At 47.3% G+C, this 15,452-nt stretch overlaps 1 protein-coding gene across 1 annotated transcript in view; it reads left to right on the forward strand.

Moving 5' to 3' along the window:
* Positions 1 to 15,452, forward strand: part of LOC307085794 (receptor-type tyrosine-protein phosphatase N2-like) — a 60,175-nt gene that overhangs the window by 13,821 nt on the left and 30,902 nt on the right. Inside the window, exon 11 of the mRNA XM_079750660.1 lies at positions 5,787 to 5,851. Within this exon, the coding sequence (XP_079606786.1) occupies positions 5,787 to 5,851 (65 nt within the window). The remainder of the gene's footprint in view (positions 1 to 5,786; positions 5,852 to 15,452) is intronic.

Here is a 15,452-nt window from a genome sequence, read left to right on the forward strand (position 1 = left end):
ATCAGTGGTGTGAGGAGGGTTGGAGAGAGAGAGAGAGAGAGAGAATGAATACATACAAGATGTTAGCTTGGTTGAGGTCCTGTTGTACTGTACTGTTAGGCTTGAACACAGGTTGTTCGTACTGTTAGTTCTGTTAGTACTGTGTTAGTACTGTAGTACTGTGTTAGAACTATAGCACTGTGTTCTTACTGTACTACTGTGTCAGTACTGTGTTAATCCTTTAGTAATGTGCTACTGTGTTAGTACTATCACACTGTGTTAGTCCTTAATTAATGTGTTACTCCTGTAGAACTGTCTTAGTACTGTGTCAGTACTGTGTAAGTCATTTAGTACTGTGTTAGTACTGTAGTACTGTGGTCCTGTGGCCCTGTAAGTATTCCAAAGTATTTCTGTCTTGATGTGGACACTCCTGGAGTCAGCAGGGGCTGGGTGTGTGTGTGTGTGTGTGTGTGTGTGTGTGTGTGTGTTTATATGTGTTTCTGAACAGTGTGTTTGTGTATGTATGATTGTGCCTGAGTGTGTTTGTGTGTGTGTTTGTGTTTCTGTGAAGTTCAGTGTGTGTGTGTGTGTGTGTGCGTGTGTTAATGGGGTTCAGGTATGTGTTGCATTAACACCACTTGGTGTAAACAGCCTCTTTCCTGTCTAACAGACCTGCTAATCAGCTAGAATGCTGCTTAGCCCCTGCTCTGGTTAGTCACGCAGGTTAGCCTCACAGGTTAACCTCCTCACAGGCTAGCCTCCTCACAGGTTAGCCTCCTCACAGGTTAGCCTCCTCACAAGCTAGCCTCCTCACAGGTTAGCCTCCACACAGGTTAGCCTCCACACAGGTTAGCCTCCACACAGGTTAGCCTCCTCACAGGTTAGCCTCCACACAGGTTAGCCTCCTCACAGGTTAGCCTCCCACAGGTTAGCTTCCACACAGGTTAACCTCCTCACAGGTTAGCATCCGCACAGGTTAACCTCCTCACAGGTTAGCCTCCTCACAGGTTAGCCTCCTCACAGGTTAGCCTCCCACAGGTTAGCTTCCACACAGATTAACCTCCTCACAGGTTAACCTCCTCACAGGTTAGCATCCTCACAGGTTAGCCTCCCCACAGGTTAGCCTCCCACAGGCTAGCCCCGCACAGGTTAGCCTCCTCAAAGGTTAGCCTCCCATAGGTTAGCCACTTAACATTTAAGCTACACTGGTTAGCTTCCAAACTGGTCAACCACCATGCGGATTAGCTCCACATGTTAGCCGCTATACGTGTATCCTATATCAAACATCAACTCTTACTGATCAAAATGTCCTTGTTATGTTTTCATCTTCACAATTTATCCTTTTTACCATTTGATCAAATGGACTCACTGCTCATTAATCTCCTAATGACAACATTTGATGTCAAAGCAATTTGATGTGTGTGTGTGTGTGTGTGTGTGTGTGTGTGTGTGTGTGTGTGTGTGTGTGTGTGTGAGGTCACATTCCTCCAGAAGTGTGGCCTGGTCACAACCTGCTACACTCTGGCAGCATCGTTTCCCTGGCAACCATCCCTCTCATTCCCCCCCCCCCCCCTCCCCCGCCACACACACACACACACACACACACACACACCAGCCTGCCAGCTGGCACACATCCAGGCTGCCACACGCCGCCCCAGCAGCTCTCGGCGATAGGGACGGGGATCTTTGGCTCTGAGGGTCCTGGTTGGAGCTGCTGGATGCTGATTGGCTGCTTCTGAAGCCGTAGGCAAAGGTCAAACACCAGGTCATAGGCCATGTCTTCATCCCTCTCCCTTCCCTCTCTATCTCCCTGGTCACCGTGGCACCCAGGGAGTCAGTCTCTCACTCTGGTCACCGTAGTGACAGCGGTCTCTCTCCTCCCGTGACAGCATGGTGACGAGCAGAACTAACGACCAACTAATGCAGTCAGGCTGGCTCCACCCCTGACCCCCTGTAGAATGCTCCTCCTCCTCCTCCTCCTGCTCCTCCTCCTCCTCCTCCTGCCTCTAGCGTTGGCCTCTCCGTCTCCACGGTTACTGTCAACCGCCGTGCGTGGTAGCACTGGATGCTAGCGATAGCGTTAGCGATAGCATGTCACCAGGGCATGTTGGACAGAAAGGCCCCTTTGTTGTGCGATCATCACTTCAGGTTAATCCCCTGTTGCCGTGGTGATTACAAGGTGTGTGATGGAAGATGCCCCCTCCCCCCCTTATGGATGCTTGGATGAGGTTGCCGTGACAGCCATCTTATGTAGGGTGTGTGTTGACAGGAGGAGGCTGTGGATGTGTTTCAGTGTCAAACATTTGATTGGATTTCTTTCCTCTGAAGATCTTATAAGGGCGCATTACAGAGGCGGTTCCTGTCCAGAGGAACTATGCACCACAGACAGACAGACAGACAGACAGACAGACAGACTCTCTCCTCTCCCCTCCCCTTTCCTCCCTACCCTCCCCCTCTCCTCTCTGGCGGGGGGGTCAGCCAGGTCGTTCATTAGTGTAGGAGGAGCCGAGTGGTTTGGGTGCGCTGGTTTTGTGCGCGGGTCTCAAATGTCACATCTGCATAATTAACTGTTTACATCAACAGCCTAATGTCTGCCTTTTAAATGTTAGCATGAACAGTGCGCCGCCGCATATGCTGAAGGCCACTAATTAGATCTGAAACACAATGCATTATTGGTAAACTGGGGCCCACGTCGGGCTATAGGTGAGAGCACCACCTACACACTAACACCACCCACACACCAACAGGTCCTCTGTGACATACAGTTCAGTGTTCACTAGTCCTTCAGCGCTTTCATCTTATAGAGACTTACAGTAAAAAGACAGGTCATTAAGGAGCAGGTAGGGGTTAGACAGGTCATTAAGGAGCAGCAGACGTGGATATTAAAATCACCCAAAACCAACAGATGATCATGCAATGTTATATGATGCGACAGAAAGTCCGAAAATTCTGTAATGAAGTCCTTGTTTGGTTTTGGGGGCCTGTAGACCAGGGCGCACACTAACGGAGTGGAAGTAGATTCCACCATTATGCGTTGAATTTCAAAGATGGAATAAGACCCCACAGAAAGTAGCCGTAATTTGAATGTATCCCTGAAAACCAAAGCAACACCACCACCCCTCCCGGAAGACCTAGGCGTGCTAAGGAAGGAGCAGTTAGTTGGATAAAGTTCTCCAAAGACGGATGTTTCACCCGCGCCCGCACCTAACCAAGTCTCTGTTAAGAACATTAACTCCAAGTGTTGTTGAGTGAAAAAGTCATTTAAAAGGAACGTGTTATTAGACACCGACCTGGTGTTGAGTAGCGCCACTTTTGAGATAGAGGATTGTGTACAGCGACGAACTCCAGATGGCGGAGGTTACCCCCATTAGCTCCACCGCCAGGGCCAGCATTTTTGGGGGATGCGGGGAGTCGAGTGAACCGGAATGTTTTGAAAACGCTGTGCCGGGTTGACCAGAGGCAGGGAGATAATCTTGCGTGGATCAATGCCCCCATTTCTACGTGGTCTGGTTGACAATCGGGTGAGCGGTGCCGACAGCACAGTTGGAATGGTGCTATCAGATGCGGCATGGAAGTGGATTTTACGCCGACCGCCTCGGTGTAAATACCGGGGCCGACACCAGCAGAGGCTGGTGCTAAGTTTGTAAACTTCAGGTGGCAGCTAACGGGACGAATAGTTTAACTAAAGCAAGTCAGTTGCAGAGTAGGTTAAATCCACTGTGGCCTGCGGTGCCATGATAGATCCGCAGGTATGAATCCACAAGGACAGCAAGGCTAATGAGGAAGACGAGAGAAGTATGCGGCGGGCGCATTTTACGTCCCCATGGATCACCGGGATAACCAGCAGAACTCACCGCCAAGTTGGATCAAAACCTCGATAGGCCAACTGCCTAACAGATGAACAGATCTCAGCCTGCACTCTGTCAATGGCAGGGACAGCTCGATTTAGGCCGGTGAGAACACCAGCGACAGGTCCGTGGCAGGCAGGTAAGTCCAATTTTATCAGCTAGAATGATAGAACGATAGAATAATCCAAATAGGCTCGAGCTGTGACTACGTGGCACTTATCGAAATCAGACCGGAGGAAGGGGGGGGGGAAAGGAAAAGGGAAAAGGGCAGACGAATACAACACAGACCCGGCGAGCAGCGGCAGCCATTCGCTCAAGCGTACACTCAACCGGATAGACAGTGACAGTGACAGGTCATTAAGGAGCAGGTAGGGGTTAGACAGTACAGAGACAGGTCATTAAGGAGCAGGTAGGGGTTAGACAGTACAGAGACAGGTCATTAAGGAGCAGGTAGGGGTTAGACAGTACAGAGACAGGTCGTTAAGGAGCAGGTAGGGGTTAGACAGTACAGAGACAGGTCGTTAAGGAGCAGGTAGGGGTTAGACAGTACAGAGACAGGCTATTAAGGAGCAGGTAGGGGTTAGACAGTACTGAGACCGGTCATTAAGGATTAGGTAGGGGTTAGACAGTACTGAGACCGGTCATTAAGGAGCAGGTAGACAGTACAGAGACAGGTCATTTAGGAGCAGGTAGGGGTTAGACAGTACAGAGACAGGTCATTTAGGAGCAGGTAGGGGTTAGACAGTACAGAGACAGGTCATTTAGGAGCAGGTAGGGGTTAGACAGTACAGAGGCAGGTCATTTAGGAGCAGGTAGGGGTTAGACAGTACAGAGACAGGTCATTAAGGAGCAGGTAGGGGATAGACAGTACAGAGACAGGTCATTAAGGAGCAGGTAGGGGTTAGACAGTACAGAGACAGGTCATTAAGGAGCAGGTAGGGGATAGACAGTACAGAGACAGGTCATTAAGGAGCAGGTAGGGGTTAGACAGTACAGAGACAGGTCATTAAGGAGCAGGTAGGGGTTAGACAGTACAGAGACAGGTCATTAAGGAGCAGGTAATTCAGGCTGATGAATTGAATCGTATCAAACTTTCTCTCTCTCTCTGTCTCTACCGCTCTCATATAATTTCTTTCTTCATCCCACACGCACGCACAAACACACACGCACACACAGACACACACACACAGACACACACACAGACACACACACAAACACACAGTGCTGCTGGAGTCTGAAGGGGGAGTTAATTTGATAAAACGAGTCGTGTGTTTGATTCCCCCCATACATATTATAAATAATATAGATATACTCAGGGTGTCCTGGTATCAGGGTGCCCTGAGAGGGGGGCCGGGGTTCAGTGTGAGCTGCCGGTGGTCCAGGTGGGACACCTTGGACTCGGAGGAGGCTGGGGGGTGCCGGGTCCTGGGTCATAGGTCACAAGGGAGGGCGAGGGAGGCGGAGCTCTGGTGGGCGCATCCGGTGTGTATGGGTGAGGGTGTTGTGTGTCTGTATGTGTGTTGAGTCGTGTTGCGAGCTACAAATAATGTGGCGCCGGTCCTGTCCAGATGCATGCTGGGTGATTACTCGGAGCAGCTTTGTTTTTCTGTTGTGAGCCTTCATGTTTCCTGTTTGTGTATGGATGCTGGGAAGATATTCCCAATGTGTGTAGTAGTGCTGGAATGGTGTGTGTGTGCGTGCGTGCGTGTTTGGGCGCCGTCCGCACCTGGGGAATGAAGGCATGGCTTGTTGAGCATCCTGACTAATGAGCTCTTCTAATTAAAAGCGTGGACAGCCATGTGTCTGTATGTGTTTGTGTGTTTGTGTGTGTGTGTGTGTGTGTGTGTGTGTGTGTGTGTGTGTGTGTGTGTGTGTGTGTGTGTGTGTGTGTGTGTGTGTGTGTGTTTGTGTGTGTGTGTGATGCCCTGACCTCTAACCTCTGACCTCTGACCTCCCCAGTCCACCAGCGGGCCGCTCTGGAGAAGGAGGCGAAGCTCAACATCCTGGAGGCCGGCGTCGCTGAGGTGAGTCAGCCAATCACCATCCTCCCCCTCTATCCCAGCCAATCACCAATCTCCCCCTCTCTCCCAGCCAATCACCACTCTCCCCCTTTCTCTCAGCCAATCGCAACGCTCCCTCTCTCCCAGCCAATGACAACACTGTTGCACTCTTTTGCACTCACTAAGAGAGGGAGGGAGGGAGGGAGAGAGGGAGGGAGGTCTGAATCGTGGGTGTCAATTGAGTGCGATCCATAACTCGCTGTACAGGAGGGAATTAGAAAGATACGGATAAGGGGGAAGACAGAGGGGAAGACTAAGAGGGTGGCCATTCCTAGATATTCATTCTTATTAACACACACTAATAATAATTAAACACAGATATAATAATAATTAAACACAAACTAATAATAATAATCAAACATACACTAATAATAATATTTAAAACTTTATTAAATCAACATTATTACATTATTCAATAGAGTAATATCTTAAAGTCCATATGAATTAAAACATACCATTATAAATATAGTACTATTTTAAAGACGATAGTTGTTAGATATTCACATGGATAACATCACAGCTCTGAGCTGCCCGCTTTGTAAAACACTCTTCATCATTCTGATGCTGATTCACCCCAGCAACACTGTGTGTGTGTGAGGGAGACAGAGTGTGTCTGTGTGTGTCTGTGTGTGTGTGTGTCTGTGTGTGTGTCTGTGTGTGTGTGTGTGTGTGTGTGTGTGTGTGTGTGTGTGTGTGTGTTTGTGTGCATGGAGGAGGCTGTTAACAAACACCTTTGATATGCTAATGAGCTGTACAGTTGGGCACAAGGCCAAGGGCATGCTGGGATACCACTGGAGGCGGGGGGATATATATATATATATATATATATATATATATATATATATATATAACCTGTCTCTGTACTGCCTAACCCCTACCTGCTCCATAATGACCTGTCTTTGAAGTCAATGGAAGTCCTTTATATAAAACTATCTACTAAGGTTATTTGTGTGTGCGCATGAATTCTTTTGAGGCACGTTTTTGTCTGTTTGTGTCTATGTGTGTGTGTGTGTGTGTGCACATTTACTGTGCACACACACATTTTAACATCCCATACATTTGTGCATTGAGGCAGACACACACACACACACACACTCTGAGCCCTCCCACGTCCGTCTCTCACCTGGTGGTAGGTGTGACATCATCCCCCCCGCTGTTGGGGGCTGCAGGGAAAGGTCTCCTCTAGACGGGGGGGGGGGCTTGTTTGTGTGTGCTTGTGTGGGAGGCCTGTGTGTGTGTGTCTGTATATGTATGTGGTGTGTGTGTGTTTGTGGGGGTGTATACATGTGTTTGTGCGTGTGTGTAGGAGGAGAAAGTCTGTGTGTGTGTGTGTGTGTGTGTAGGAGGGGGCTGCACCCTGGGTGGGTAGAGACATGTCACCCCCCCCTCCTGTTATTACCGCGGCGATGACATCCCAGAATAGCCCGGTCCCCAGAGCCAGCGGGGGGGTGTTAGTGGTTGCCGTCGGTGATGCTGGTCGCCGTAGCGATTTGTTTTAAAAGCCGTATGGATGGGAATGTACAGAATATACAACAACTACACACAGTACTTTATATACAGAATGGTACTTACTAATACTACTGCTAATACTATGTTAGTTCTGTGTATTACATAGCACACATAGCGGGCTGTAGTGAGCTGACAGGAGGCTTCTGTTGTGTTGTGTTGTTGTGTTAAGGCAGGTATAGTGGTCTGAAGTGAGCTGACAGGAGGCTTCTGTTGTGTTGTGTTGTTGTGTTAAGGCAGGTATACTGTGGGGTATACTACGAACCTCGCTGAACATACCCAGGCTTTCTTGGGAAAACCTGGGAAAAACAGAGACGCAACTCGCGATCAGAGTTAAATGGTACTACGAAGCTCACTTAGGATTCGATTAGTCAAGCCAGGTTTTCCGCTTTAGGTTCAATGTGCGTTCACGTGAAAGGGCCGTTTATCGCATCATTTTACTCACCTTTACAAACTGGATAGATCAAGCAATCTATATAAATGCGTATAAGTGAAAAGATTCTGCATATTGTCTATAAAATAACTATGCCAAATGCTACCATGTTCCCAATAGAGTGATGAGGATTTCAAAATGCATAAGCAACGTCCAACCTGCCGTGTTCTATAACTTAGGGAATTCAATTTAAATACACCCTATGTAAGAAATGTATCGCATATGTTTTCAACCGCTGAGAGGTAGCGGCAGTGGCATAGTGGATTAGTAAAAGTCCCGAACGTAAGCAACCGGGGTTCAAATCTCGCCGGTCTATCATCATGCCTTTTACCCCATAGATGTGGTGCCAGCACGGCCTTGAGAATATGGGTTCAAGTTCAAAATAAGCACAAAAATATATTTCCATAACCTTTAGTGAATAAGTATTCCATATGCATGAGAATTTGAACTTTTTAAGCTTTACATAAATGCGCGTCACTTGGGAGTCGAACCCCCTGCGCAGAAATTCAAGACTGACGCGCTACCTCCACTCTACCACTCTCTCAAGGAGACACAATGTGCAACAGTAAGCATTGTCTACATAAGGTCCAACAAGGATGATCAAATAGCGAATACCCTCTGATGAACCTGTATCTCTCATGAAGAATATTCTCAGGCAATGCCAAGGGATTGGTCCCGAAAGAGCCTCTGTCGAAGAGACCCCTGTACGAAACGGGCTCCGAGGTCCACGGGAACACCCAGTCATGGTGACGCCATCGTCAGAGGAGGGGCTAGGAAGCTGCTCACGCCGATCTAACCCTATAGACTTAAGTAAAAACCTGCTCCCGACCAGGTTTGGTTGAGAGCATAAGCCACCATGGTGATACAGCGACGCTAAAAGAGATCGACTTTCGTGTCCCAGCTAACCCAGGCTTTGAGCGCAACATACCTTGCTAACCCACTAATCGAGGTTCGTAGTACAGGCAGTACAGGTAGTACAGCTGACAGGAGGCTTCTGTTGTGTTGTGTTGTGTTGTGTTGGTTTGTGTTGTGTTGTTGGATTAAGGCAGGTTTAACGGTGTGTAGTTGTCTAGTCTAAAATGTAAAATGTGGCTGAACTAGTAACTAGAGCGAACTACACGGCCTTCCTACAGGTTATACTCAGATAACAGCTCTTATCTCAATAAATGGAGATGTATACACAATAAGTCTCCTACAGAACCAAAACTACTACCTGGCTAACCTGCTTAACCTGGCTAACTGCAATCAGATGGTAAACCCGCAGTAACCTGGTTAACATGTAATAACCTGTACTAACCTGGTTCACCTGTACTAACCTGTACTAACCTGGTTAACCTGTACTAACCTGGTTAACTAGGCGAACTGTCCTACTATGGTTAACATGGTTAACCAAGTTAACTGTTCTACTATGGTTAACCTGGTTAACTGTCCTACTATGGTTAACCTAGCTAACTGTCCTTATCTCCAGCCCGTTCTGAGGCTGCTTGTGTTAACCGGTGAATCTGGCAACCCTGCTGGGTGACGCTCTACTGCCACACTGTTGCTAGGTGACGGCGGAGAGCAGGGGCTTCTGGGTACTCGGCTGAAGTAGTGAGAGGCAGACGCAGGTCCACTGGGAACACTCCCCACCAGTACACCCCCCCAGTCCGCAGATCCGGGTACTAGACTGAGTACTAGTAGAATTGCATCAGGGTTCTTAGTAGTAGTAGTACTGCATCAGGGTAGAGTAGTACTGTAGTAATGCAGTAATCAGGGTAGTCATTTCCATGGAGGTGAATGTTGGTGATGATGATCAATGAGATTATATTATAATAATGATAATAATTATTCTTTGTTTCTAATGTTATCATATGTAACAAATAATAAATAATAACCTTTATTATGAGGCACTAGTTTCACAAAAAGAACTTCACAAAACAAACACACACCAAAATTCCCCCCCACCCAGAGGGTCTCTTCCCCCGACCCAGAGGGTCTCTCCACCCCCTCCCCCTCCACCCAGAGGTTTTCTCCCCCTACACCCAGAGGGTCTCTCCCCCGTCCCCCGGTGGTGGAGCGCCCCTCCCACCCTCTCTCTTCTTCAGCAGAGGACAGCAGGACAGATAACCCTGGAGGATGGACGCCGGGCAGCGATTAGATGCTGATAGATCTGTCCTTTCAAAAGGACATCTGAGATCCAGCCCTGGTGTAGAAGGTTGGACTAACACCCCTCACCACTGGGCAATGTTGCCAGATTTGGCTAGATTTCCCGCCCAATTTGGCAACACTGCCTCCGGGGAGAGGACTTGGAGTTCCACCTTGACTGCATCCTCCCAGGGTCCGCTTTCTTTGGCCCTGAGCAGACCTACGCTCAATGCTAGCATGAGCTGGCCTAGGACGCCCGCATGTTAGCATTGGTTTATAAACAGTCGTTTATGATTAGCGTTAGCATGCGTCGTTAAAGTGTGAAACGAGAGCGCTGTATGGGTCAGGACGCCCGGAGAATCTCAAAATGGGGTTAGCGCGGATTAGCCTGCCACGCTAGCTCCTTCTAAACAGCTCAGCACAACACGGTTCAGCCGGCCGGCGGCGTCCTGATGGGAGAGCTGCGTGGGTCTTCCTGTTGGCGCTATCGATCTCCTTCTGCTTGTTCTAAATGGGCCGCCATGCGCTGGAGATTAGCGGTGCGCTCTTCAGGATGTGAGGAGAGGGACGGGAGCAGTGAGGGGTTGGATACAGCTCACCAGTCAGCAGGCAGGGCTCAAATCCCCAAAGCCGGGCTCCCAACCAGATCCCTTTGACCTTGTTGGTTATGTTTTAATCTACGACTTGTATACATTATTTAATCATTGTAACTGTAGAAGAGGTATTTGTTAAGGCTGCCGCTACGGACCGTAATGAAAAGAGAAGAACACATGCAGCCTGACCCTGTTCGTTTGGTTCAGGAGTGAAACCCAGAGCGGGTCCACGCGGTTCAGGAGTGAAACCCAGAGCGGGTCCACGCGGTTCAGGAGTGAAACCCAGAGCGGGTCCACGTGGTTCAGCAGAGGAACCCCTGCTCGTTCTCCTGGTCTCCTGAGCGGAGAGCGAACCGGTATCTGTTCACGCTGGGGAAATATCCACCGTCCATTTTTAGTCACGTCCTCCAAGACTCCAGTATACGAGGAGAGGGGGAGGGGCCCATCCCTGGAGGAGGGGGGGGGGGGGGGGGGGTTGTTGTCATGGTGATGACATGGGTCAGGTCCACCAGGGTGCTGCTAATGTTGAATAATTATGCAGGTTCTCGTTCCCTCTTGCGCCCCCTCTCAGTCACAGGAGCAGTGAACTCGGCCCCTGATTTGTCAGTGTTTGAAAAAACAAGAGATGACTTTGATGAATGGCGCCTTAATGGCGACACAGACCAATCAATGGCCTCGGAACTCAGCGGCCACAGCAGGGCGTTTTGTCACCGCGCTCCTGGGTCACATGTATATTAATATTCTGTGTGGTTCACAGCTCCGCAAGATGTAGCACTTATTAGCTCCTGTTAGCTCCTGTTAGCGCCTGCTAGCTGGTGGCTGCGCAGAGAAACACTGACATTGCCGCTACGGCAGCTAAGACAGCTAAAACTAGTTTCAACTACAGCTAAAAGTACAGCCAAAACTACAGCTTTAACTACGGCTCAAACTACGGCTACAGCTAAAAGTAAAGCTTTAACTAAAGCTAAAACTACAGCTATAGCTAAATCTACAGCTTTAACTACAGCTAAAACTTCAGCTACAGCTAAAACTACATCTTTAACTATAGCAAAAACTACAGCTACAGCTACATATACGGCTTTAACTACAGCTAAAACTACAGCTACAGCTAAATCTACAGCTTCATCTACAACTACTTCTATAACTACAGCTATTAGCGTTTGGCTACAGGCTTATCTCCTGTATGCAGGATTACATCACACACGCTCACACACCACACTTCGTATTTCTCACGCAGAGAAATAACCAGTATAGCGCTCACCAATTTGCGCCGCTATTTAACAGTGGAACAAGTAAGAATTAAATGGGTTTCCCGTACGTAGGGTAACCAGACGTCCTCTTTTGCCCGGACATGCCCTCTTTTTGAGACACTTTAAAAAAAATGTGCCCGGGCGGAATTTCAAAATCGTCCTGGATTTATTACAAAGCCTCATACATGTACACATTGAATTTGCTTTGCGTTTCTCTGGGTCGTTCCCAAACTAGTTAGGCTACACCCTCCCCTACTCAGTTCTGTTCGCTTTGCATTGGTGGAAGTGAGTAGGGGGAGAGGTTAAGCAGAGCCTTCAGATTGGACGGTTTGACTTTAGATCTACCGTCATGTTTTGTATTTATTTTTTTACTATTATTGTTTTATAGGGACGAACATTAACAAATTTCTCCTACAGGGGATTGATAAAGTTCTATCTATTGAACAGAAAGAAACACTTGGTCATACTTTAAACACTTTACCACAGCATTGGCCTACTGAATACGACAGATATATTTTAAGCATTGGACTGAATACCACATAAATATATATTTTTGCACGTTTGCAACGTTTACAATTTCAGGGAAAAGTATATGCCTCTACTGGTGTTGCTTAGGCCAATAGCCTTTTGAGGCAGTGTTGTTTCTGAATATGAGTGTTAAGGGCCAATCATGCTTACTATCATACATTAGTCACCATGTCTGTGGACACATTTGTATGCAGTCACATGTTAATTTACCCTCCCCCTCCGCCAACAAAATCTCACTCTGAACACAGTTCAAAACTTGAGAGCCCTGTTAACCTCAACAATATAACTATATAACTGTTTATAAGTTAAAATACATTCATTCAACACACACACACACACACACACACACACACACACACACACACACGAGAGGGTAGATGCCAGGCATGGCATTCTCTCTGATTAGCAGCCAACATTAATAGACTTTAGAGTTTCGAGAGAGATACATTGCATTGTATTATATGTATGAATTCAGTAAGGATGTTCATGGTCTCTGGGTTTGTGTGTGTGTGTGAATGGTTTGATGAAGTCTCTCTCTCTCTCTCTCTCTGGAAGTAAATCTGTGCAATCGGATTTTGAAAATAAAAAGTAATTGGATTCTCAGCACTGAATATTTATGCATTGAAATAACGTATTTGCATTTTTTGCCTCTGAATTTAACTCTTAACATTTTCAGCTTCATTTTTTAATGTTAAAAAATTCAAAATCAAATACTCAATGTTAAAAATTTCAGCTTAAATATTTTCAACGTCCCCAAATTCAACATGCCAAAGTCAGCTGCAAAATTCAATGTATGAAATTAAGCGTTAACATCGGGGGACCCAAGGAAGAGCAATCGATCCTTGATGCTAGATCGCGGTCAAGCAAGGAGAGCGATTGGGTGTGACACAGAATTCTGCAACCCACCGAAAAGTGTGACCCCAGGGGGTACTGTTGCACATTTTCTACAACATGCACGAGTTTGAAGCTAGACAGGCATGAAGTCGTTCACGTGCGGAAACATGCACAAGCTTAAAACTTAACGTTTGTATCGTCATCAGTCACTCGGATTGGGGGTATTCGTTTTGTGAAGCCGGGCGCACGTTAAGTGGCTGGAGCAAAACGGTTGATATGCCTCTGTGGTGGCATAACGAGCGCGCAGAGCCAACACTATTCCGCACCCAGTGACATGATACAGTGGCGTGGCTCTGCCTGCCTAAGTACTTCCGCTCAATTTGAATTTCCCTTAAGTGCTAGGTCTGGGTCTGCGTCTAAATTTTCTGCGTCCAATCAGCGAACAGAGGGAGTGGCTGAGAACTATGACGTTAAAGTCAGCTCTCGTTCACGGATATCTTCACCCATGGTGTTTGCTTTGTTTACAGCCTGCGCGCAACGTGATCCCCGGCCAAACATTAGCGATTGGTTATGGCAGATCCAGAATGGCACTGGGCAGATCCAATAGTTTTAAACTTCAACGGACACCCGCCTTCAAGTGAGTTAACGTTTGTCAATTGAGTAGGTCCAGACCATCTTTACAAATGAAATGAAGTACGAGAGTCTGGTAGGACCAGGCTAATACAGATATGAGGATGACAAATTAAAAGCAGGTTGCTGTCGGGTGCTTCTTTCCGAGGCACGCCGTGCTTCCACTGGAACTACAAGCTGCTGCCGCTTCAGTTGCCCAATACCGTTGGCTCTGCGCTCTCGTTCCACAGTGGGCAGCGGGCTTCAGATCGCCCCAGCATCACGCCAAACATAGGCAAAGGGACCTCGGATCGCCCCAAATTGGGCTCCTTAACCCACTACAATTACCCTTACGCTGCATGTAAATCCAGCCAAGACACTGCAATCACGCAGACACAATTCACATATAGGCATTAGTTCATTGTTTATTTCATACTGCAGTAAAACGGTGTGCATTATAACAAAAAAAAAATAAAAGATAAGATCCCCCCCCCTCATCTTGATATTAAATGTGCTTAAAAAATACCTTTTGTTTGATTTGATTAGCGTTTTACAGACCGATACAATGGATAGGGCGTTTAGTAAGGTCCACCACCATTGCTTCTCTCCCCATAAAAAGCTACAGTCAGTGTTTAATGACATTGATTTACCTTTGAGCATTTCCTATTATAGGCTACTGTGTAAAATGCTGTTTAGAATTAGCGTTTGTATCAAGAAAGAAAGAACCAGTGAGTGAAGCTCTTATTCCCGCTCTGCTTGACTGCGATCTGGCATCTAGAATGGATTGCTCTTCCTTGGGCCCCAGATGTTAACCCTGAATTTCATACATTGAATTTTGCAGGTAACTTTGGCATGTTGAATTTGGGGACGTTGAAAATAATTAAGTTACATTTTTTAACGTTGAATATTTGATTTTGAATTTTTTAACATTGAAAAATAAAGGTGAAAATGATTTGTTGAAAAATGTTAAGAGTTATATTCAGAGGCAAAAAATCCAGATACGTTATTTCAATGCATAAACATTCAGTGCTTAGAATTCAATGGCTTTTTATGTTCAAAATCCGATGGCACAGATTTACTTCCATATCTCTCTCTCTCTCTCCCCGTTTCCCGGGTTTCGGCCAGTAACTTGACCAAACAGGTCTGTTACTGTCAGGTATCGTGGTTGTCATGACGGCAGTAGGCCCGACACGCCTTGCGACTTCCTCGCTACCCTAATCAGGATTACATCATGTTGGTGTTTAAGAAACCATCCTGTCTGCTCGCAGCTGTTTCTGACATATGTTCAATAAAGAGGTTTGCAGAGATTTAGAAACGTAAAATTGAAACCCCTCCCTCCCTACTCCTAACTCCTTCACTCAAACCATCTCTCTAAATGTGAGCTCCGGCTCCTTTCAGCGATAGTGGTTCAGGTGTTCCACTCCCAGCCCAACAGTTGCATGTCCATAGTCTACCTGCTAGGTAAAATTGTTTTTACCTAGCAGGTTGTAGGCCTCCTAGAGACAGATGACCCCTGACCCGTACCTGTATGCCTCCTAGAGACAGATGATCCCTGACCCCTACCTGTATGCCTCCTGGAGACAGATGACCCCTGACCCCTACCTGTAGGCCTCCTGGAGACAGATGACCCCTGACCCGTACCTGTAGGCCTCCTAGAGCCAGATGACCCCTGACCCCTACCTGTAGTC

This window comes from Pollachius pollachius (genome assembly GCF_949987615.1).
Source record: "Pollachius pollachius genome assembly, chromosome: 14".
In the NCBI taxonomy this organism is placed as follows: Eukaryota; Metazoa; Chordata; class Actinopteri; order Gadiformes; family Gadidae; genus Pollachius; species Pollachius pollachius.